Source organism: Pteronotus mesoamericanus, unplaced genomic scaffold, assembly GCF_021234165.1.
Source record: "Pteronotus mesoamericanus isolate MK-2021 breed Mesoamerican mustached bat unplaced genomic scaffold, CSHL_Meso_final contig_116, whole genome shotgun sequence".
Classification (NCBI taxonomy): Eukaryota; Metazoa; Chordata; class Mammalia; order Chiroptera; family Mormoopidae; genus Pteronotus; species Pteronotus mesoamericanus.
In genome coordinates, this window is record NW_026555027.1 from 43,519,586 (window position 1) to 43,544,552 (window position 24,967).

The 24,967-nt window shown below is 35.1% G+C and overlaps 1 protein-coding gene across 1 annotated transcript in view; it reads left to right on the forward strand.

Moving 5' to 3' along the window:
- The window catches only part of YEATS2 (YEATS domain containing 2), an 84,281-nt gene that overhangs the window by 22,663 nt on the left and 36,651 nt on the right, over positions 1-24,967 (forward strand). The window contains exons 8-15 of the mRNA XM_054581189.1: positions 5,561-5,722; positions 10,990-11,101; positions 14,294-14,338; positions 16,621-16,801; positions 19,303-19,545; positions 21,043-21,201; positions 22,746-22,849; positions 24,624-24,731. Coding sequence (XP_054437164.1) covers positions 5,561-5,722; positions 10,990-11,101; positions 14,294-14,338; positions 16,621-16,801; positions 19,303-19,545; positions 21,043-21,201; positions 22,746-22,849; positions 24,624-24,731 — 1,114 coding nt within the window. The remainder of the gene's footprint in view (positions 1-5,560; positions 5,723-10,989; positions 11,102-14,293; positions 14,339-16,620; positions 16,802-19,302; positions 19,546-21,042; positions 21,202-22,745; positions 22,850-24,623; positions 24,732-24,967) is intronic.

A 24,967-nucleotide genomic window follows, 5' to 3' on the forward strand; every position in this document is an offset into this window, starting at 1 on the left:
GAAATGGACAATTATAGGACATTCATACTTATGCATATAGATGCAACAATATTGAAAAAATCCTTGGAAAACTGAATTCAATTACTATAGAAATGGTAGTCATGAGCAAGGAATGCAGTTTGGGTTAACATTAGAAATCAATAAATGTAATAGACACATTAACATATTAAGATACACAATCACCTGAAAAAATGTAGAAACAATATTTGACAAAACTCAACATCTATTGATATTTGTAATAAATTTTCATGGCAGACTTAGAATTTAGTTAACTCAGAGGAAGAATGTCTTCAAAAAACCTACAGCAAATATACTCAGTGGTAAACTTAGAAGTCTTCCCTTTAGAATTAGGAACAAGCCCTGGCTGATGTGGCTCAGTGCGTTGAGCACTGGCCTGTGAACCAAGTGATCAGGTTTGATTTGCCGTCAGGGCACATGCCTGGGTTGCGGGACAGGGAACCCAGTTGGGGATATGAGAGAGGCAACCATCAATGTTTCTTTCTTTCTCTCCTTCTCTCCCCCTCTCTCTAAAAAATGTTAAAAAAAAAAAATTAGGAACAAGACAAATACCTGGTGTCATTACTCTTATTAAACATTGGGGTATCTTGGAGATGCTAAGTAATATCGTGAAATTTTAAAAATTAAAAAAATATGGATTAGAAAATAAGAAACAAAATGTCATTAATAGATGGTATTGTCTATGTGGGAAAATCTAAAACAATTTTTGATAAGTTTTAGAGTTAATGAGAATTTAGCAAGGTTGTTGAATATAACATCAAGACACAGAAGTCTATTTTCTTTGTGTGACAGCCACAAAATTAGAAAACATGGTTCTTACAGATATATTTGCTATAGCAATAAAACTATAATAAACAAAAGACATGCTGGTCTTCCATGGAGAATTTAAAAAACTATATTAAAAGACATGACATAAGCAGCATACCATGTTCATGAATAGGAAGGCTCAGTACTATCCAATTTTTATGTGAATATTCTGATTAACAGTTCATGAAAATTCACAGGCTGATTTTTATATATGGAAGAGCACAGAGTCAAGACTGGACAAGAATATTGCTGAAGAAGAACTAGGTTAGGCAGCTTGGCCCACTGCATCACCAAGGGTAACTGTAGGCATAGACAACCCACATAGAAGATCATGACCATATTTTCCAACAGAATTTAATAAGGGCCCTCATGAAATAAAAACACATCTGCAAGAGGAAAGGCTAAAGATACTAGTTTTACCATGGGCGGGACTTAAGGGAATGGCTTGTTTTTTGCTTCTAAGAGGCCAAACCAGTTGCAACATTCTTGGTGGCAGTGAGTAGGAACCAGAAGAGTCCAAAGTTCTAGCATCCTGAAATCTGCATGACATCAATCCAAAGTCTAGCAGGGGCATCCAACCAGCAGTCCCTAAGCTTGCAGCCTGGGATACCTGTGAATGTGGCCCAACAAAATCATAAATTTACTTACAGCCTTTTTTTTTTTTTGCTCATCAGTTTCCATTATTATTTGTGTATTTAATGAGTGGCCCAAGACAACTCTTCCACTGTGACCCAGAGACACCAAAAGGTTGGACACCCCTGCTAGAGGTTCCCTAACCCAAGAATAAAATATTTATCAGTTTATTTCCACATCATGTACCCACTTGGAGGGAAAAGCAAGGTTAATTTTTTAAAATTGCATAGTAATAATCAGAAAATGAAACAAACTTTAGGGGCATGCCCCATAGACCAAAAAACATATTTAAAAGAAAAGGATTAACTGCAGAGACTCACTTTGGCTAGTAGAGCTGTTAAATCTTGCTGCAATTTAAATTTTTTTTTAATTAAAATTTTTTCAGCTTTATTGAGGTGTAATTGACAAAAATGTAAAATATTTAAAGTGATCATTTGATACCTGTATACATTTTGAAAGGGTTCTCTCATTGAGTTAATTTATACACCTATCATCACCTCACATGTTGATCATTTTTTATTGTTGTGTGAGTACATTTAAGTTCTGTTAGCAAATTTCAATTATAATACCATGTTATCAACTATATTCACTATACATTAGATCCTCTGTTATAGCTGAAAGTTAGTACCCTCTTACCAGCCTCTCTGTATTTTCCCCAACCCTCAGCTCTGGCAGCCTTTTGGCTTTTCTTAGATTCCATGTATAAGGGATACTATGCAGTATTGGTCTTTTTCTTTCTGGTTTATTTCACTTAGCGTAATTCTCTCAAGGTCCATCCATGTTGTCACAAATACAGAATCTCCTTTTTTCATGTGTCATGGCTGAATAATATTTCATTTTATAAAATATATATATTCACATCTTCATCTGTTGATGGACACTTACTTTCTTATCTTGGCTATTGTAAATAATGCTGCAGTGAACATGGGAGTGTAGATATCTCTTCGATATCCTGTTTTCAATGTCTTTGCATATGTATACACAAAAAAGGAGTACTTCTCTGTTTCTAATTTTTTGAGGAATCTCCATACTGTTTTCTGTAGTAGCTGCACTAATTTACATTCCCACCAATAGTGCACAAGATTTCCCTTTTCTCTGTGTTCTTGCCAACACTTGTTATATCTTGGGGTTTTTTTTTCATTTTATTTTTCAATTACAGTTTACAGTCAATATTATTTTGTCTTAGTCTCAGGTGACTTGTATTTTTGACAATAGCCATTCTAACAGGTGTGAGGTCATAATGCATTGTGGATTTGCATTTTCCTGATGTTTAGTGATATTAAGCACTTTCTCATGTACCTGTTGACCATCTCTGTGTCTTCAGAAAAAAACATTTGTGCAGGTCTCCCATTTTTAAATTGGGCCTTTTTGTTTTTGGGGGGTGGGGGTGGGAGCTATTGAATTGTGTGACTCCTTTACTTATTTTGAATATTAACTCCTTATTAGATGTATGATTTGCAAGCATTTTTTTCCCATGTTATAAGTTGCTTTTTCATTTTGTTGATAATGTCCTTTCCTGTACAGAAGCTTTTTGCTGTGATGAAACCGTGCTTTTTTATTTTTGCTTTTGTTACCTTTGTTCTTGGTGTCAAATCCAAAAAGTCATTTCTCAGACCAATGTCAAGGAGCTTATTCCCTATGTTTTCTTTTAGCAGTTTTTTTCTTTGTTTTAGATCTTAAATTTAAGTCATTAATCTCTCTCTCTCTCTCTTTTTTTTGGGGGGGGTATATGGTGCACATGGGGTTTCACTCTTTTCACATGGTTGTCCATTTTTCCCAGCACCATTTTTTGAGACTGTCCTTTCCCCATTGTATATATTAGCTCCTTTGTTGTATATGCAAATAAACCATATATGCATGGGTTTATTTTTGGGCTCTGTTCTGTTCTATTAATCATGTGTCTGTTTTTATGCCAGTACCATACTGTTTTGCTCGTTAGTCCGCATCTATTAAGATGATTATATGTTACTACATCTTTGTAATAGAGTTTGAAATCATCGGTCAGTGGGATTCCTCCAGCTTTGTTCTTTTTTCCATACAGATTTTAGGATTGTTTTTTCTATTTCTGTGAAAAATACCCTTGGAATTTTGATAGGGATTACATTGAATCTGTTGATCTCTTTGGGTAGTGTGGACAGTTTAACAATTTTTTTAAAGATTTTTATTTATTTATTTTTAGAGGTAGGGGAAAGGAGAAAGAAAGAAAGGGAGAGAAACATCAGTGTGTGGTTGCCTCTCGAGCACCTCCTAGTGGGGATGTGGCCCACAACCTAGGGATGTGCCCTGACTGGGAATCTAACTGGTGACCCTTTGGTTCACAGGCTGGCACTCAATCCGCTGAGCCACACCAGCCAGGGCCATTCTAGCAATATTAATTCTAATCCATGAACATGGAAGGTGTTTCCATTTATTTGCATTTCTTCTATTTCTTTCATCAGTGTATTATAGTTCTCATTGTACAAGTTTCATCTCCTAGGTTAAAGTGTATTGCTAAGTATTTTTTTGTTTTTGATGCTATTATAAATTTAATTATCTCAGTTTCTCATTTTGATAGAATATTGGTAATGTATAGAAACATAACTGATTTTTTATGTTTATTTTATGTCCTGTAACTTTACCAAATTTGTTCTAACAGTTTTGGGATGGAGTCTTTAGGGTTTTCTATATATAATATCATGTTATATGCAAATGGAGACAGTATTACTTCTTCTTTTCTGATTTATTTCTTTTTCTTGCCTAATTGCTTTTGTAGAACTTGCAGTACTGTATTTAATAAAAGTGGTGAGAATGAACATCCTTGTCGTGTTCTTGATGTTAGAGGAAAGCTTTTAGTATTTTTACCTTTGAATATGAATTGTGAGCTTGTTGTATATGACCTTTGTTATGTTGAGGTATGCTCGCTCTACACCCAATTTACTGAGTTTTTGTTATAAATGGATGTTGATTTTGTCACATGCCCTTTTGGCATCTATTAAGATAATCATGATTTTTTTCATTTCATGAATGTGGTATAGCACATTGATTGATTTATGGCTGTCAGGCTTCATTGCATATGTTATTGCAATGCATTGCAATGAATAAATCCCATGTCATCATAGTATATGATCCTTTTAATGTACTGTTGAATTTTGTTTGCTAATATTTTGTTGAGGATTTTTGCCTATATTGACCTGTAATTTTCTTTTCTTGTAGTGTCCTTGTTTGGCTTTGGTGGCCTTGTAAAATGAGTTTCTCAGTGTATCCTCCTCATCTGATTTTTGGAGAGATTTGAGAAGTATTGATACCAATTCTTCCTTAAGTGTTTGATAGAATTTACCCTTTAAGCCATCTGGTCCTAGAATTTTTTTTGGTGGGAGGTTTTTTTGATTACTAATTCAGTCTCTTGACTAGTAATTGTTCTGTTCTGATACTCTGTTTTTTTTTAATGATTCAGTCTTGCTAGGGTGTATGTTTTTAGGAATTTATTCATTTCTTCTCAGGTGTCCAGTTTTTTGGCATGTAATTGTTCATAGTCTCTTATGATTCATGGTAGGTGCATGGTATCAGCTGCAGCACATCCTCTTTCACTTAAAATTTTATTTTAGTCCTCTCTTTTATCTTTGTAAGTATAGCTAAAAGTTTTTCAATTTTGTTTATCTTTTTAAAATCCAGCTCCTAGTTTCTTTTATCTTTTTTATTGTCATTTTAGGCTCCTTTGATGTTTATTATTTACTTTCTTCTACTAACTTTGGGCTTAGTTTGTTTTACTTTTTCTAGTTCCTTGGAGTGTAAAGTTGTTTATTTGAGATCTTTCTTTTTTCTTAATGTAGGCTTTTATTGATATAAACTTCCTTCTTAGAACTGATTTTCCCACATCCCTTAAGTTTTGGTATATTGTATTTCCATTTCAGTTGTCTCAAGACATTTTTTTATTTCTCTTTTGATTTTTTCTTTGACCCAGTGGTGGTTCAGTAGCATGCTGTTTAATCTCCACGTAATTGTGAATTTTTCAGTTTTCTTTTTGTAATTTATTTTTAATCTTGTCTTAAGTAGGTGATAATTGTTTTGTTAGGTTTTTGAAGGAAGAAAAAGAATTCAGTTTCGGTTTTTTCCTCTCCTCTAGGTATATACCTCCCGATAAGAGAGAAGAAAATGACCAGTCAACCCACAAATGGATGGTATATGTCCGAGGGTCTCGTAGAGAACCCAGCATTAATCATTTTGTTAAGAAAGTTTGGTTCTTCCTTCATCCCAGCTATAAACCCAATGACCTTGTGGAAGTTCGGTAAGCATTCTTGGGTTATTTTACCTAAGAAGTACAGCTTTATTGAACTGGGAAAAAAGTGATTTAATTGGTAAACACTCCCTTGAAATTCTTGTATTGTTAGTAGTTTACTCAGTTTTGGCTTTTAGTCACAATGTAGTTTTAGCTGCTGTTCCCTTTTAGAGATTACTCTTTCAGTGAACAGCTACTTATTCTTCTTCCCGTCAGACTGTTACCATACAAATTATATTAGCTGATTCTGTTCTCCTCTGAAAATAACTAAGCTTGTTTATATAGGTAAAGATGAAAAGGTTATTGTTTTTTTATGACTAACAGACTATAACAGAATTGAATACAGGATTTTAGCATTACAGAAATATTTAATATTTAAAGTTCCTCCAGATCTTATCCTCTCAGAAGTAATAATATTTTATATGTATTATAGTTGCTGTTTGTTGTTATTACTAGTCACAAAGAATGATTTTTTGAATATATTTATATATACAATTCTGAAACTTGTTTATGGTATAGTCTTGATATCTGTATATGATGTTACATTGTCACATACACATTTGTTGAATGAATGTATTGTGAAAATGGTTGTGGCTTATTATCAGGGAAATCTCCTATATCCTCTGCTCTCTTCAGAACATTCTCTCTACTCCTGACTCTCAAACAAAACATGCCTGTCTCCTGAGGATACCACTTCTGAGAACAACTTTCAAGTGGTAGCTGGTTTTTTCTCTCACATTCCATGTACCATTGGGTGTAGGGATAGGGTGTGTGTCTTTCTTGCTTATATTTGTGGCTTCCATGTCACCTTTTCTTTCCTCCCTTAAAAAAAACCCTCAGCTTTTTAAAAGCGTTGTATAACTTGCTGCTCTTCCTTGTTGCAGGCGTCTACTAATTTTTCAGGCAGTCCCCTCTTGCAAAAAGTTCTTGGACTGAGTGCATGGATTTTCTCTCTACCAGTACACTTGCCATCATTCTTAAGGACTTTGACATGCGTGTAGACAATTCATCCAAAACCCTGATCTCTCAGTTCGTTGATTTCCTCACTTTAATAATAAGGATACACTTGTGATTACACCATAAATTCTAAGCAGAGTAAGGAGAGAAGGAAATTGCATAAGAGCAGTGATGAGAAGTGAAAATTGGTGTAGGCAAGAATTGAGAGTCCCAGTGAGGTCAGAGACTGGTTGGATTAGGAATGGAGCTGGAAAGATAGGAGTTGGCAGTTGGAAAGTGGAATACTTCAGTAGGTAGTAGTTTGTCTTCTTCATATACATGATGATTGTTCCCACAGCAGTTTTATCAGTCGATCTACCCTTTTCCTGCATTTAGTACACTCAATTCCAATATAAACATGGATCCAATGCTAGACTCTGTTAATAATTTTTATTCCCATACCAGTATGCTATTTTAACTCTTTTGCTTTATAGCGTATTTTGATATTTGGTAGAGTACATTTCCCTATGCTAAAATTTTTTTCTTGGCCATTCTTGAGTATATACATTGTTCCACATTACTTAAAATACAACTGTCAAGTTATAGATTGAAATTGCATTGAGTCAATGATTAATTTTCACATCGTTTATGATATTTTGATTACTGTCTACCCAGGAGAATCAATAAATGTTGTTGTTTTCCAGTGCAAACAATGCAAAGTTTTAGGTTTATAAAACTTTATTTTCTTGACAATTTCACTGGATAGAACCTCAGAAAAGTGTTGATATACTGTTTCATTCTAATAGTAGAGCTTAATTTTATTCTAAAAGAGCAGTTTTACTCTTAGGCTCTCAAACATTAGTGTTCAAAAGATTTTGTGATCTGTTTTAAATCTATACATGATTCATGAAATTTCTGGGAAATGCCTTCTACAGCTCATCAAGCCTCTCTTAGAATTGTACTGGTGACTTAGACTTGTTTTCTCTGCCAGGAATACCATCTTCCTATTGTCTTCATACACATACACACACATACACGTTTGTGTACATGCACATACACAGTATGACTATCTTTCTAAAGATCTGCCCTTCATCCTTCAAGACATAACTCAGAGTTTCCTTTCTCAGTTAATACTGCTTTGTCCTGCTTTCTTCCAGCGGTTAAATTATAGTAAATGGTTATTTACTTGAATGCTTGGTATATTAAGAATGTTTTATAGTTTAAGATAGCCAATAGGGTGATAATATTTTCTGAGTTTAGAAAGCCTGACTCCAAATTAACCCAGGTTCTAATATGGATATTTTAGTGAGTTTGGTAAGAAATAGATGAGTTTAAAAAGTGCTCTGTCTAGCCCTGGCTTGGGTGGTTCGGTTGCTTGGAGTGTTGTCCCATACACCAAAAGGTTGGGTGTTCAGCTCCCGATCAGGGTACATACCTTCGTTGCGGGTTCAGTCCCTGATTGGGGTGCATATGGGAGATAGCCAGTTGATGGTCCTTTCTCATGTTGATGTTTCTCTCTTTCTTCCTCTCTCTCTAAAATCAATAAAAGTTTTTTTTTAAGTGCTATGCCTATAAAAATATAAATAATAAAAAGAATGTATGTTTTATTGTCCAGATCAGCAGCAAATTTCCTTATTTCTTATATGGTGAAAAATAAGTACACTGTTTTAGTAAAACTTTTTTTAGTATCAATCATGTGAATTGTTTAAAATGTATTAACTATATTTTTATTGATGGTAAATATCTGATTTACAAAAAAATGGCATTAAAAACTCATTACATTAACAGTGCAAATCAATGCCTATTTCCTCATTCCTCACTCCAGGAAATGGAAATTTGTAAAACACTGATTTTAAATTGTTACAAAGTATCATGTAGCCCTAGCCAGTGTGGCTCAGTTGGTTGGAGTGTTGTCCTGTAACCAAAAGGTTGCCGGGTTCAATCCCAGGTCTGGGCACATATGGGAGGAAACCAGTTTAATGTTTCTTTCTCACATTGATGTTTCTCTTTCTCTTTCTTCCTCTCTCCCGCTGTCTCTAAAAAGAAAAAACAAATATTATTCAGTAATATGTGAAATTGTGTTCACTAAGGAATCTTTACTAACCTGAAGGTAAAGGTATATTAAATCCCAATAAGATATATTATGAGAGTCTGAGAAAATCCAAGGAAAAGATCATACTGTAGCTCCTCTTTAAATTTCTTTCATCTTATCCATCTGGAATATTTTCTGTTTATAGTAAATGAAGTTCATGTTGTGAAATTTATGCAGTTTCTCATCATTGAAAATAGCCTCTTTTATGCCATTTGTTTGTCTTCCCTGGTAGCAGTTCTTCCTCTTCTTGTCCATTCACTGGAGTTTAGCCTATGTATATAAATTGGGAACACAACTAATTTACTGTATCCGTTGATAGAGAAATTCAGCATACAACCAGTATAATTGCTGAATGGTGCAGAATGAATTTAGCTTTACTGGAATTTAGCATTTACATGTCCATTTAGCTTTATTGGCATTTAAATGACCAAATGTATCTAGCATTTTCTTTACTCTTTTTAAGTCTACCATGCCTCTAAGCTCTACTGTATCTCTTTGGATCCCTTTTCAAACTGCTATCATAGGTTGGCCACCTCATTTGACCCCATACCTACTTTTTTGTTTTGTTTTGTTTTTGTTTGTGATTTGGCAACCAAGAAGGGATCCAAACCCTGACTGTGTGGCTTAGTTTGTCGGGCGTCAGCCAGCAAAGCAAAGGGTCACTGGTTTGATTCCTGGTCAGAGCACATGCCTCAGTTGTGGGTTCAGTCCCTGGTTGGGGTGCATTCAAGGGGCAGCCCATCGATCTTTCTCTCCCTTTCTCCATCTTTTCCTCTCTCTTTTAAATTAATAAATATATATGTTTTTAAAGAAGAAGGGAGCCGAAAGCAAGCCTATCTCTTAATTTCTGTTTGAATCTTTACCAGTATCTTGGCTGCTTCTCTTACTAACTCAACTGGTGTGCAGCTGGTTTCTTCATCCAGGACACTAGATTTTTTTGCTTTCTTTTTAATCTGATTTGTAGCATAGCTATTCCTTTCTCTACTTTCCAGGGTACTGTCATACTCAGGCATTTTCCTGTCTTGGGTTCCCCTAGTAACCTCTACCTCTGTGCTTCATAATTCAGGTCTGTTAGACTCCTCTCAGGTCGTGTTCTTGGACCCTTCCTTTACTGAATTCAAGTCCCTCCTTAGTTTTCTAAAAGCACATCCCACGGAAAGTTCCTTTCTTCCTGCAATCTTGGCAACCTCTTTCATTACAGTAACTCCAAACCAGTGATTCGTAACAAACACTTTCATTTTAAAGCATTCTCTCTTTTCCCCAGTAACTTAAACATTATTTTTGAGTATTTGGAAGTATATCAATTAAAATATTTTAAAGATTTTACTTATTTATTTTTAGAGAGAGGGGAAGGGAGGGATAAAGAAAGGGAGAGAAACATCTATGTGAGGGAGAAACATCAATCAGTTGCCTCTCATGCACCCTCAACTGGATACCTGGCCTGCAACTCAGGCAAGCGCCCTGACTGGGAATTGAACCGGTGACCCCTTGGTTTGCAGTCTGGCACTCAGTCCACTGAGCCACACCAGCCAGGGCTCAATTACCTTTTTAAATTTTATATTATGGAAAATTTCAAACATACACAAAAGCAGAGTAGATGGAACCCTCATGTACCCAACAACGATTAAAAAAAGTTTTCCAGTCTTGTTTTCAACAATTTCCCTTTTTCTTTACAGATTATGTTTTGACTGAGAAGTCTTTAGTCCAATTAGCATTCACACACATTCCTCTATCCTCAAAAATCATAGTCAGTATTTGGGAAAGATCATATTGTGAACATACGATTTTTTAAGTCCTCTTAGCAGATACATTCAAATAAATTCTCACTTTCAAAATGAGTATTCATGATTTATTTTGTTTTTTGCCAGAGCAGAAGAATAAATATGAGTATCTGGGGTAGAGAACATATACTTCACAGCCTATGTCTGCCAAGTAGCAATTAAGGAGTCTGGTTCTAATATTGTGACATCCATCAAATCATTTTAGTTCTTTGTGACAATAATGACATTGGATTATATGGTGTAAATTTCTTAGCTCTAAGTATCCAATAATTGAAAATTTAGTATATCTTTGAGTTGATTTTTTTTCTTTTACAACTTAGCATAATGCAGCATATTGATTCAGCTTCAAATGAAGAAATGTAAATAATTGTCAGAATGATGTGAATTTCTAACTTATCCATTATGAGAAAACTTTTCCTCTAGAATGATTGCACATGGATAATGTGTTAACACGTGCTTTTCCCTAGAGAGCCTCCTTTTCACCTGACCAGGAGAGGCTGGGGTGAATTTCCTGTCAGAGTTCAAGTTCACTTTAAGGACAGCCAGAACAAGCGGATAGATATCATACATAACCTGAAGGTATTGTAACAAAACATTACTCCCCTGCAATGAAGTACTTCTTTCACCTGATACTTAAAATAGTAGGTTAGACCTTCTGAGAGAAGCAGCCAGGCCAAGGATAGTGGAAGCAGGGTAAATCTTTTAGAGGGTGCTGTGCTTACTGCTGTTAACACTTTTGTCTTCTGAAGGTTGAAGGAGGGGCCGTTTTTACATTTGAATGTGTATTCTTTAAAAAGATGAACTGGTCAGATCATTAGAGCACTTGAATTTCTGACCAGAGCTCACTTTTATTGTGTTACCTGGAGGTAATCTTTCTTATTTTTTTAAATCTACTTGTCTTTAAAATGAGGCAAATACTAAAAGTGCTCAAATAACATTTTGTTCAGTGTCATAATGATGAGATGTCATAGGAACTTAACTCTTGTTTATAGTAATTAGCCTTTAGTCTATTTGGGTTCATTATACTATGTTTCACTTAAAGTCAGGGGACTTATCAATGACTTTAACTGAGGAGTTACTGTAATAATCCTTGTCTGTTTATCTCATAAGAATAAAGAATATGTTTATCTCCTAAGGGTAAAGATTGAAGTGATGGAGAAAATGTAAAATACTGTACAAGCTTGTAATACTTTTGATTTGTACTGTCAGAAGTCTTTCACTGATATATCCACGTGATTTGTTATCCAGCTGTTATAAATTTTATTTTACAAAGTATCTTCTATGCCTAGAGAAAAATGACCATTATATAGTAAGCAAAAAACACAGAGTATAAAACTATATGTATAGTATGAGGTCAACCATGATTTAAAAAAAAAAACCACAGTAGAAATATGGTAAAACGTTTGGAGTATATAATTGAAGTGATGATATTGCGGGCTATTTCCCCTGCCCTTTTTTCTGTTTTTTTAAACGTATTTTTCTAGTTTTATATAAAAAACATATTTAACTCTCATACTTAGAAGACAGACCCTTTTTTTAATGTTCTTCTAGGCCCTCTCTATCATAGTCTTGTATACATTTCCTAATGTTGAACTTCTTCCAAAGCACCCCTACTTGTGGCTTAGCACATTGTTCCCATTAATGACTCCCAAAACTGAACTAAACGAATCTGAGTACATCTGCAGAATTTCGCTTCTGTTCCCCTTTTTCTACAAATGCATCTTTTCAACCTTAAGGCATAATGAAATTTACCCTCCATTGCTTTTTGTGCAGCCATTGTAAGACAACACTGCTTAACTTCATGTGCAAATTATTTTCTAGAGATTACTGTAAGACTGGATTGTCTTACGACCTCATAGAAGAACTCAAACCAAATAAAGAACATACAGTCACTTTGTCCAGAAGGGCAAAATAACATCCCACTTACCTAGAGGAAGGTCTAAATTAGTTTTGTACATACTATATTATATTGCACTGGGCCCAGCCTTTATCCCTAAAATAAAGGAAGTTTGCATAGTTTTCATACATATTTGTATTGTCTGTATCACTTAGAGTTCCTGATGGAAGATTGAGACACAATATTTTAAAATGGCATATTTAAAACATTTCTTGTCAAGTATTTGGAAAACTTAAACTTACTATTTATTATGTATAGATTGGCCCTGAGCCCTTAGCTCCTGTATTGTGATCATGTGATATTTGTACTGGAGTATCATTTTTTTCCTGTTATTCCTATGTTAACCCTCAGAGTCATTTTTGATTTTCCTTCTTTGTTCTAAATATTCCTCCAGTTGCAGACCAGTATTTTTCTTTATAATCTTTCTTAAATTCTACCCTTTTAATCTATCTTTTTTCCCCTCAGTTCACTCTTCACACCACCATCAGATTAGTCTTTCTAAACTAGGAGAACTGTTATGGCATCCCTCTCTGAAAAACCTTGATTAAGTTCCTGTTATTCAAGTTCAAACTCCCCTGCCTACTGTTCAGCACTCTTCACATTTTGACTCAACACACTTCCCCTGAATTATCTCACATTAATCCCCTGCGTGAGCGTCCTGCTCCAGCCAGGGCAGTCTGTTCATGCACTAGAAATGCCTTGGGCCTTATCCTGTGACTTCTTTCATGCTCTCCTCCTCCTGGAATGCCTATTTGAATTCTTTGCATTCTTCAAGTTCCAATAACTTTTCTTGGCTAGTTAAGCCCATAGTGATCTCTCTATATTCCGAATTCTATAGTACATACCAATCTATATTTAATACTTTTAATAGTTACATTAAATACTAAAATAATCTAATAGTTATGTAAAATGTAAAGTGCCCAGAATGTATGAAATTGCCATATCCTGCATCCCTGACAGGTAGTCATCTAACATATTCTCAACCATCACCATGGAGCACAGTAATTCCCAGAATAACCCATTTATTCATTTAGTAAATAAATGTTTGGAAGATTCTTCCATTAAACTGCCTTTAAAAAAAATCTTGATTTCATTTGTCCTAGTTTGATTTCTGGAGTAGCACAGAACAGGACTTTGTTTTGTTTTATGGGAACCCTAAAAATGTTCAGTGATAGCATTCATGACTCTCCTAAGTCATTTCTTCTCCAGGCAAAACCTGTTCTTGTAACATTTCTTATATGCTATGCTTTTTAGTTCTTCTTATCATTTGATAACATTTGATTCTGTTTTATAAATGTGTCCCTAAAAATGTGGTCTCAAGGATGAAATAATGCAGGTTACAGAGAGGCTCTTTTTATAAACTAGAAAATATGAAAAGGATGTAGCCTAAAATATTTTTACATAGTCTTTGTAAACATCATCTAAGTGGCTGCATAATCTAACTTAGCAAAGTGATGGTTCATGGTTTACTTCTTAAACATTCCTCTGTTGCTGGGGGTTTATATTGCTTTTGTTCTTTTTTTGTTTTTTGTTTTTTTTTTGTGGTTATAGATAATGCTGCAGTAAATATCTTGCTGTGTAAAATTTCCTCTGTTTTTAGATTGTCCTTAGAATGGGTTGTTAGAACTGTATAGTTTATAAGAATAATAACTACCTATGTGTCTGGATTGTTTGTATTAATTTTACTCAATTTCCCCGCCAGAATATCAAGGAGGTTTTTGTTGAAATGATGAATTGATAGTTTATATTATGAAAAAGTAGATTCTGTGTTATGAAGAGTTGGGGTGAAAGAGGTTTTAGACAAGATTGCATCTTAAGATTTATAAGTAAGCACAGTGAAACTTAACTCCTTTTTTTTTCCCCCCTTTTAATAGCTGGATAGAACTTATACTGGCTTACAGACTCTTGGAGCAGAGACGGTAGGTTTCTTTCCTACAGTATTATTTGGGAACAAGTAGACTGAAAATTGATCTTCATTTTTAGTTAGAAAAAAAATGAGTGCTAAAATTAAAAATATAGTCTGTATCCCCCTTTTTTGTCTCTTTTTTAGATGTGATAAAACACACTTAAAATTTACTATTTTTAAGTATTTTCCTCTGCCCTCAGCCCTGAACAACCACCCTTCTACTTTCTGTCTCTATGAATTTGACTAATCCAGATACACTGGAAGTTGTTTCTTGGGGTTTTGTTTTTGTTTTTTGTGGTTTGTTTTTTGTAACTGGCATATTTCACCTAGCGTAATGTTCTTAAGGTTTATCCATGTTGGAGCATGTATCAGAATTTCCTTCCAGAAATACCTGAGTAATGTAATATGGTATTACATACCATAATTTGTTTATCCATTTATTTGTCAGAGAGCACTTGAGTTGCCTGTGTCTTTTGGCTTTGTGAATAATGATGTTAAGAACGTGAGTCTATTTGATCGAGTCCTTGATTTTAATTCTTTTGGATAGATAAATAGTAGTGAGATTGCTGGCTAATACTATAATTCTGTTTTTAATTTTTCTTTTAAATTGATTAGGGGGGGTTGGGGGAGAGAGAAACATCAATTTGTCATTTCATTTATTTGTCCATTCATTGGTTGTTTATTGTACGTGCCCTGAGTGGGGATCAAACCCACAACCGTGGCTTATCAGGACTATGAGCTAACCAACTGAGCTGCCCGGCTGGGGCTGTTTTAAATTTTTTGAGGAACTGCCACACTGTTATACATAGCAGCAGCACCATTTTATATTCCCACTTACAGTGCTTAAGTGTTCCAGTTCTCTAGCACCTGTCCTTTTATATCTTTTTGATAGTAGCTATTCTTAGTGGGGGTGTGGTGATATTTTATTGAGTTTGCTTTGCATTTCCCTAATGTTAATTGATTGAGCATCTTTTCATGGATTTAGTGGTCGTTTGTATATCTTCTTTGGAGAAATGTCTTCAAGTCCTTTACCCATTTTTGAATCAGGTTGTTCGGTTTTTTGTTGTTGAGTTTTAGGAGTTTTCTCTGTATTCTCGATGGTAGTCTCTTATCAATATATGATTTACAAAGATTTTCTCCTATTATTTGGGTTACGTTTTCACTCTGTTGATTGTGTCCTTTGATACACAAAATTTTTTAGTTTTGACATAGTTCAACTTATCTATTTCTTCTTTTGTTGCCTGTTTTTTGTGTCATTTCCAGGAAATCACTGCCAAATCCAGCGTCATGAAGCTTTGCCCCTATATTTCTTCTAAGAGTTTTGTCTTACGTTTTGGTCTTTGATCCATGTTGAGTTACTTTTTGTATATGGTATAAGGTAAAGCTCCACCTTCTTGCTAATGCATGTGGATCTCCAAGTTTCTCAGCACCATTTTGTTGAGAGACTGTCCTCACATTGAGTGGTTTTGGCATCCTTGTCAAAAATCATTTGACCATATATATGAGGATGTGTTCTATTCCAGTGGGCCGAATATCTTTCTTTATGCCAGCACCACGCTATTTTAATTACTGTAGCTTTGTAATCGTAAGTTTTGCAGTCAGAAATTGTGAGACCTCCAACTTTGTTTTTTCCTCTTCTTACCACCCCCCCCTTTTTTTTGCTATTCATGATATATCACCAGTAGCCATTGTAATTATAATAAGCTAGTTAAAGTTATTCTGTTTAGGGAAGTGTGCTGTGTTATATCAGAAGATATTTATTGAACATACTTTATGCTAGGCACTGGTCCAGTTAGTGAGCATACATATTTCTGCACAGATAGCTATGACTCTCAAGGAGTTATATTCTTGGTTGTGTTGAGCACAGGGAGAAGGTATACAGTAAGCATAAAAGCAAATAAGTTTTCATTTACAAATAAGTGCAACAGAGAATAGCTGGGGGACAAGGGAGTTGCTTTAGTTAGGTTGGTTAGGGAAGGTCTGAAAAGATAACATTTGATTGAGACCTAATGGTGAGAAGCAGACATGCAAAGATTTGGGGGAAGAGTGTTGCAAGGCCTTGAAACAATAAATGGAAAGACCCCAATCTTAAGATCGGTTTTACTAAATTATGTGTTAAACCAGAATAGATTATATTCTGGGATAATTCTTTAGTTATTGAGGTTGGGATTGCCTTTCAAGTAGTATTAGAAATCATTTGTCCTATCTTTTAGAGTATCACATTCTTAGGAGGTTTGGGGCTTTCTGGGACCCTGATGATGAATTCATGAGCCCAGTTATTGACCAATTTTGTAGGTAGTGGATGTTGAGCTCCACCGGCATTCTCTTGGAGAAGACTCCATTTATCCTCAGTCCTCTGAGTCAGACATCTCTGATGCCCCACCATCTTTGCCTTTGACCATTCCAGCCCCAGTGAAAGCTTCCTCACCAATAAAGCAGTCACATGAGCCAGTACCTGATACCTCTGTGGAGAAAGGTAATATATTTTTCCTTGTATGGAAATGTATTTTTCCTAATATGGAGGAGACTTTCTGGAGCATTCCTCTCTTCATTTGCATAATATATTTAACTACTGCCTTCAGAGACTTAGAGTGTATGGAAATTTCCCGTAAGTAGGCATGCTGCATGCCTCTGCTACGCACTTCAATTATGAAAATACCCAAATGCTTACTCACCTCAAAAAGTATTTTTCATTAAATTCTAACATTTTGTAGAACACAAAACTCAGTAATAAGCATTAAGTTTTTTAAAAAGAAATTACCTTTATTTTTTTGGCCATATGGCTATTTTTGTAGATTCAACAAAAAGCTGTACTCCTTTCCAAGACATACTTGAATAAATCAGGGTTACAAACTAGACCAGTACACAAATCTTAAAATTTAAGTATGACAGATCATTAATTGAGGAATAGGTACTATTCTTCCAACGTGAGAAAATAGAAAAAAATCAATTTAATGGTAGTGAATTGGAAAAATCAATTAGCAAACTGTTGTGTGCGTTAGAGAAGGAGACTTGAGTACACAAGTCTCAGTTATAGCCAAGAAGGGAGAAACAGAACCTCTTCCACTATGAGATACACTAACAATAACAGGGTCACCCAGCCTCCCCCTCCTCACCAAAATAAATGAACCTGTTAACATTTCCTGTACAGTTGGATGATTCCCTAACAAAAACTTTAGTACTGCTTTTGCAGTATTAATGTTGGATATTACAACATTACAAACTTTGTAAAACCATTTTCTCTGTCAAATGCTTTTGTCTCTTGAGGCTTCTTTTTACAACAGGTAACTCAGAAAAGCAAGGCTTATCCAACTCCATGAGTTTGGGGCATATCATTAAACTGAATTTGTGCTCTGGTTTGGGTTTGTAGATCTGTCTCACTGGAGAAGAACGTGGATATTTTAACAACCTTATTAGAGAGAAAACAGGCATTAAAAATATGACAAAGATAAGGGAAAAGACCCATATTTACCTTAATAAAGACTTTTCAATCCACTTTAGGGACCTCCTATCATAATTAACATCAAGCAGATAAATTACAGTTGCATTTTTAAACTGCGTCAGTCTTTTTCATTCATGGAGAAAACTACTTGTCATTCGTCTCAGCGTGGAGAAACCGTAAATAACCATCCGAAAAGAACTCTGTGTATGCGATTGTGTCCAGCATCATCACTTTCGTGGAGCATAGATCTTACTGTCTTTCCAACCTATTGTTGCACTCAAATCTTTTATTTAATATAGTGAATTACAACTAATTCAGTGAGTCGCAATTCTTTTTATGTAGTAGATTTTAATTAAAGATACCATGTATTTTAAGCTATTTTATGATTATACATAGTAAATAAAGAAGCGTATTGAATTTCACCAGGTTTTCAGGTGGAATAAAATTATGTATTTTTTTCTGGAATTAAAAAGCATTACTTTTTATTTGATGATTATAGTGGTTTCTTCTAATAAGTTACAGGAGACTTTCTGGTCTGGTGCCCAACTGTATGAACAAGAAATGTAAATATTAAATACCTTATTTAAAGTTTAAGATTCATCATCAACAAATGTTTTAAGTATTTAAGTGTTCACTTACATATAAGAAGTAAAATTGATTCTAAATAGTATTAGTTTAGTCTCTTAGCCTACGTTTTAATGTGATATTAATATTTTAGTTCTTAATATAAAATCTCAACTTTATTCTTCTTTAATTTCAGTTATATCTTTATGGGCGTTTAATAAGACATGACATCATTAGATTAAATGAATGCTTGCTTTTGAGTTTTTCCTTTTTAATTTAAAGTTTTCATATATTAAAAAATGGGAGAATATAATGAACTTACATATTATTATATATGGTTTATAGTTAATATGTTCTCGGATTTTTTTAAAGAAACATTTTGACAAAATAAAATTGCATGCATATTTACATTTGTTAAAGAATAAGACAACAGGCCTCAAATGGGGTCACTTATACCAAGCCTCATGTCACCAAACTGAAACTGGATTACAGTTTCAGCCTCTCCCAGAAATGGAATTTTAAACCAGTCATTCAGGAATCTCCTAAGCAGCACGAGGTAGTCCGTCTGCCTGATGGACCCCTGCCGTCCCCTAAGGAAGGGGAGCTCGCCACAGCCAATTTGCTTGTTGCTCATACAACTTCCTTGTGCCTGCTCTCCTCTGCCTCTGAAAGGCCTTCCGCTTTGTCCAGCTTCTGGGAGCTAGATTGGATGCTGCTTGATTCATGAATTGGTGAATACAGCCAATAAAATTTACTCAGTTGAAATTTGCTTTTTGAACATACTTCATCCCAAGATGTATAATAGGATAATAAATACCATGAATTGTATTTATTTTACTACTGGTGTAAAATGGCTTAAATGGTTGTTGAAATGATAATGGATTTTTATTGTTTCATTCTTTTCTCACAAAGGTAAGATTTTGTTATTTGAAAGTGATTAATGACTTATCATTTGCCTGTTTCATTTCAAGCAGGATTCCCAGCCAATACTGAAACTGAGAGACACACAACATTTTATTCTTTGCCATCTTCATTGGAACGAACACCCACCAAAATGACCACATCCCAGAAGGTTATGTTTTGCTCTCATGGCAATTCAGCTTTTCAGCCAATAGCATCAAGCTGCAAAATTGTGCCAACAAGTCAGGCCCCTAATCCTGAGTCACCTGGGAAGTCCTTCCAGCCTATCACCATGAGCTGCAAGATTGTTTCAGGTACTCAGATGATGTGTGTGAAATTGATGTGTGTAAAAATTGTTGAAATGACAAAACAAAGTACTGTGACTTAAAAAAATTTTTTTGTTTAGTTCTAAGCAGAGTTTTTGTTTATTTAACAAGTAATCACTTTTGATTAGCAAAGTAAATGAAGGTGTCACAAAGCAAAAACAAAAGTCATCTGTATGGAAACAATTTTTGAAATGAGGCAAGAAATCAAACTCAAAAGAGGTCAAATTTTCATCTTCGAGAATCAGCACAGGTAAAGTGTTTGCTAGGATGATGGCTGAATTTAAAGTAGGAGTTGCATTTTGGGATTATATAAGGAAACCAGAGCAACTACTAACAGAAAACATGTAGAGGCCTTTTCTTTTGGAGTTGAGATGTCTGTTATATTCTCTAACCACATGAGGAAAAGTATTCATTCCTGTCATCAGTAGGTAGTTCTGAGACTTCATTTTCACCAAGGATGTATTATTCATTGCCTGAAGACAACTTCACATTTATGTTGGGTAAACTTTTAGTAGGAATATACTTTATGATTTTACTGTACCAACTCAGAAAGGACATGAGAGAGTCAATAAAAATATTTGGCACTGGGAGGCTTCTATATAATACTTACATGAAGAGGGGAAATGAGAGTCTTTGTTACATATAGAAAACTAAACAGAAATATTATCCAAGTCTTTGAAATTGATGAGAACTAAAGAATGTATAACTTTACCTACCAGTTAGAAGCACTTTGGAACTGGATGAGTCAGAGGTGGAGTAGACTGAATGTATAAATTGGTTTGAAGTTTAGAGAAATTCATGGATGACAAATTTGATCAGTAAAAGACAATAGAGGATGTTCAACGGTACGTGGGAACCTTTGAGCATATTCTGTGGGAACGTGACTCTAAATTGTGGCTGTGACATGGTATTGGCAGAAACTTGTTTGGGGTATGTGACTTTCATATTTTCCTATTAGAAATAAATTGCAAACCAAAACTCCTGGTTCCTAAGGCCAACTGTTCACTTACTAATTCCCTCCCTAGTTTTAGCACCGTCGAATATAACCAGTATCATACAAATCTGCCAAAGTTTTTAAGAGATTTATCATCTAGGGATTCAGCAGTTTCACACGGTTATGTAAAGCACTGCTTAGTGAACTTTCATGGGCCTACAGGGGAACTTGTTAAAATACAGATTTATATTTGGTAGTTTTGCGGTAGGATCTGAGAATCTGCTTCTAACAAGCTCCCTGATGATGCTGATGCTGATGCTGCTGTTCCACGGATGAGGCTGTAGAGAGGGAAACACACAACTAATCCCTGGCCTCAGCTACGCTACTGCTGCACTGCTGCTCAATACCTAAAGCGCGCAGTCTCCTTTGCTTTTCCCAAGTTGTCACCTTTGTCCTGGCAGCTCTGCCCTTTTGTTAACTTCCAGTATCTTCTTAGGTGGATTGAATATACTATTGTTTAGTTTATTTTTTTCTCTTTTTAATCAATAAAGGTTCCCCTATATCAACACCAAGTCCATCACCATTGCCTCGAACCCCAACTTCCACTCCAGTCCATGTGAAGCAAAGCACTGCCAGCTCTGTTATTAGTAACCCTTATGTTATCATGGACAAGCCAGGGCAGGTTATTGGAGCCACCACTCCTACTACAGGTGTGTGTTCGATCAGTATGTATGATCTTTCTAAAGATGAGATCCTAGTGTGACTTAGTAGCCATTTAATGGGAGAATGAAATCTTTATCCATGATCAGGAGGGAATATATAAGAATTAACACCAGTGCTCTTTCTCTGAGGGGAGATTTACTCTTTGTAAAAGTTATATTTTTAGGAATTTATTTATGATTTCTTTTTAGTTTCTAAAGATTAAAAGTGAGCTGTAATTAATTTTCAAAAAAAGAGAGAGAGAGAGAGTTGATTTTATTTCATTTGGAAGGCATTCTGTTTGGGCCTGCAAGCAATGTAGTTATTAACTTTTCCAAATTAAGCCTTAGTATGAGAATAATTTTGTGAGCTATGTATATTTCACCGCAGTCAAATTAAAAAGTCATCTTTACTTTTCTGCACGTAAGATAAATTTTATGCGTGGGAGGAAAAGTGCACCCTACCATTATAAAAAGAAAAGGCTAATAGGAAGAATAAAAGGCTTTGGATTCATCGTGTTTGTCATCATCATCTCATGTAACTACAGGCTGCTTTTCAGGATTTTTAAAAAAGTAGTTTCACTAACATTTTACTTATTCCCTTCAGTTAAACTATTTAAACACGTGCTCCTAAGTGTAAGCTTTCCTGTGGTTTTTATTTCTAATTAAGAGAAATAGTGAAAAGAAAAATAAAGTAAGAGAGATGACTGAAAGGTAATGAAACTTTTTTCCCCCAAATATTTGATTTTCACACACATGAATGTGTTGGGCCGTTATTCCAAGTAGGGGTTTTTTTTGTTTGTTTGTTTTGTTTTTTGTTTTTTAGAAAAGATGGTTCCTTTAACAGTTATGGTAATTGTGGAACTCCTTTAAAAAGAAATGCTATTTTCAGAAATTACCAAATAACCTTTGGATATACTTAGGGATGCTGAGTAGGTATCCTTTGAGGATGTGTAGTTTTAGCAATCAGCCAAACATCTTTGCAGACAAGTTTGTAAATGGGTAGGTGATCAAATACCATTTTTAGTCTTAACTTATTTTTTGACTGTACATAATGGGACTTATTTTTGTCAGACCGTAATGGCAGTTGTACAGATGGAGTATAAAATGTTTAATGTTGGTGGTATTTTCAAAGAGGTATAACCTAGTGAAACTACTTTGAAGGAGCTAGCATTCACTTGAATGCATACAGTTTGGCACACTGTTAAATAACCAATACCATTGTTAGAGTATCTTTTTATATAAGGGGTGGGGAGAGGGCGGGCGGGGAGAGAGAGAGAGAGAGAGTGTGTGTGTGTGTGTCTGTCTGTCTGTACTTATTTTACTTACCCTTCTACACTCCCTTACTAGCTTCTTATCTCTTTTCAGGTTAGTGAAGTAGTCAACTTTGTAGGATGAATCCTTGTGTTTTTTTGTAACAATTTTAGGGTTTTAAGTTTTCAGCCCTTAAAAATGAAAAATAAATAGTGGGAAAAAGGAAAGGGTGGTGGAATATGCTTTAAGATTCAATTTTGCAAAGTATTTATACTTTACTTTTAAATCTGCCTTTCTTACAGGAAGTCCTACAAACAAGCTCTCTACTGCCTCTCAGGCCTCCCAAGAAACAGGTTCCCCTATTCCTAAAATTCATGGAAGTAGTTTTGTAACATCTACTGTCAAGGTAACACTCTATTGCATTATTTTATTTTGCTAGTTTTAAAGACAGTCTGTTTGACTTCAACAAAAATTTCTCAGTTGATGTTGCAAATTTTATGAAGTAGAACCTTTAGGCTAATAAATATCTTGAAGATCATCTTACTCCAGGGTTCTATACCTTACCTTGGTCTTTTCCTAGTGTAGAAAATGTTTCTACCCCTGACTGGTATGGCTCAGTTGGTTGGGCATCATCCCACAAAGTGAAAGGTCGCTGGTTCAATTCCCAGACAGGGCACATGCCTGGGTTGTGGGTTCCATCCCAGTCAGCACACATACAAAAGGCAACCAATTCATGTTTTTTTCCTCTCTCTCTCTCTCCCCCCTCCTCTCTTTCTAAAAAAAATAAAATCTTTATAAGAGAAGGAAGAACAACAAAAAATGTTTCTCAACACTTCTATCTATTGGTTACCCAGTATCTATTTGAAAACTTAGTATGATGAGGCAGCCTTTTGGGGGGTGTGGGGGGAACAGCTTTGTTATAAATTTTTCCTTATAAAAATATTTATCTGACAGTATATTTCTTTTTTCCTGTAGTTGTACCAACTAGACATAAATATATTTCCTTAATTCCTTTTCCACCTGTCAGCCATTTAGTTACTTAAAAATAATTCCTCGTTCCATTTCTTTTTTCATTTTTCAGAGTAATAAGTCCTTCGAAATTTGGAATTCCAAATATTATCTGACTTGTTCAAAGTGCTAGGTATGGGCTTACTGTTTAGCAAGGACAATCCTTCTCTTTGGTTGGTCATTCAACTTACTTATCATTGTCATGGCTGCCTTAAGGCTAACCTTTTGAGGTATAAACTCCTGTGTGAGAATTCCCAGGAATTCAAAGATCATTTCTTCCATGACTAGTGCTAACACCACATTTCTTAGGCACTTAATGATGATGAATGGTTTCCTGGTACAAGGCAAAATTTTTCTCTAAATTCAGTGTAATCTGTGAGCATTGTGTTATACAAATTCCTGACTTGTAATAATTTCCTTTAAGGTCTTAATTCCTTGCTAGTCTGCTTTTTAATACTTGTTGACGATCTTTTCATTACACAGTTAGGCAGTGTTCTTAACTTTGTTTCTTGCCCCTAACATTTATTTATGACAAACTGCCTCTGAGATTTGCATTTTGTATTTGAGAATTAGAGACAAATGACAGTATTTTGAATGTTTACTTTTGTTGTCTTTGTATTTGCTAATTGTTCGAGTTCTTTTTGTCATATTGTTTTTTAAATGCTTGTTGAAAAAATTTCCCCATGTCCTGGGTATTTTATTCTGAGTACAGATAATAAGTCAAGTTGTGAGTACTTTTAACCACTGAAACACTGTAACTGCCTGTTTCATTTATTTATTTAGTGCCTAGGCTCTAGTGATAGAAAAGAAATAAATATAATGCGTGTCTTGTAGTAGCTTACCATTTGGCAGGAGAGTAGAATTGGATACCAGCGAGTAAACTGAACATTAGAGGTTGTATGAAATGAGTCTTCCAGCAGACAGTGGGGCACAGATGAATAGACTCCTGCTAAGTTAATAGCCTTTCTTTGCATTTGGTTTTTTAAATGATATAAAAATGTAGGTGTAGAGGTTTGGAAGACCCAAAGAGTTTTGGGCTTTTTGTTTTGGTTTGGTGTTTGGTTTATGGTGCTAGAGAATGTCACATATTTGTATTAAATATAAGTGACTATAGAGTATCTGAAATCACGCATTTTATCCTAATTGTACAACATGTATTTTTACATTCACAGCAGGAAGATTCTTTGTTTGCATCTATGCCACCTCTTTGCCCAATTGGGAGTCACCCTAAGGTTCAAAGCCCCAAACCTATAACTGGAGGACTTGGAGCTTTTACAAAAGTGAGTGTTTTTTAGGGGATTATCCTACAAGTCGATAAGGTCTTGTTATATAGTCTTTTTTGTGGCACGTTGGAGTGGATTGGCACTACCCCACAACAGGTAACTTACTAGTCTATCTCAATAGAGACCAGAACCTACTTCAGAGATGTGCTTCTGTTTATTTAGTGGTGTCCACAGGGAAGCCTTGGGGTCCAAGAACATGGGAACTTCAGAGAGCACAGTATGTTTCTCTCTGC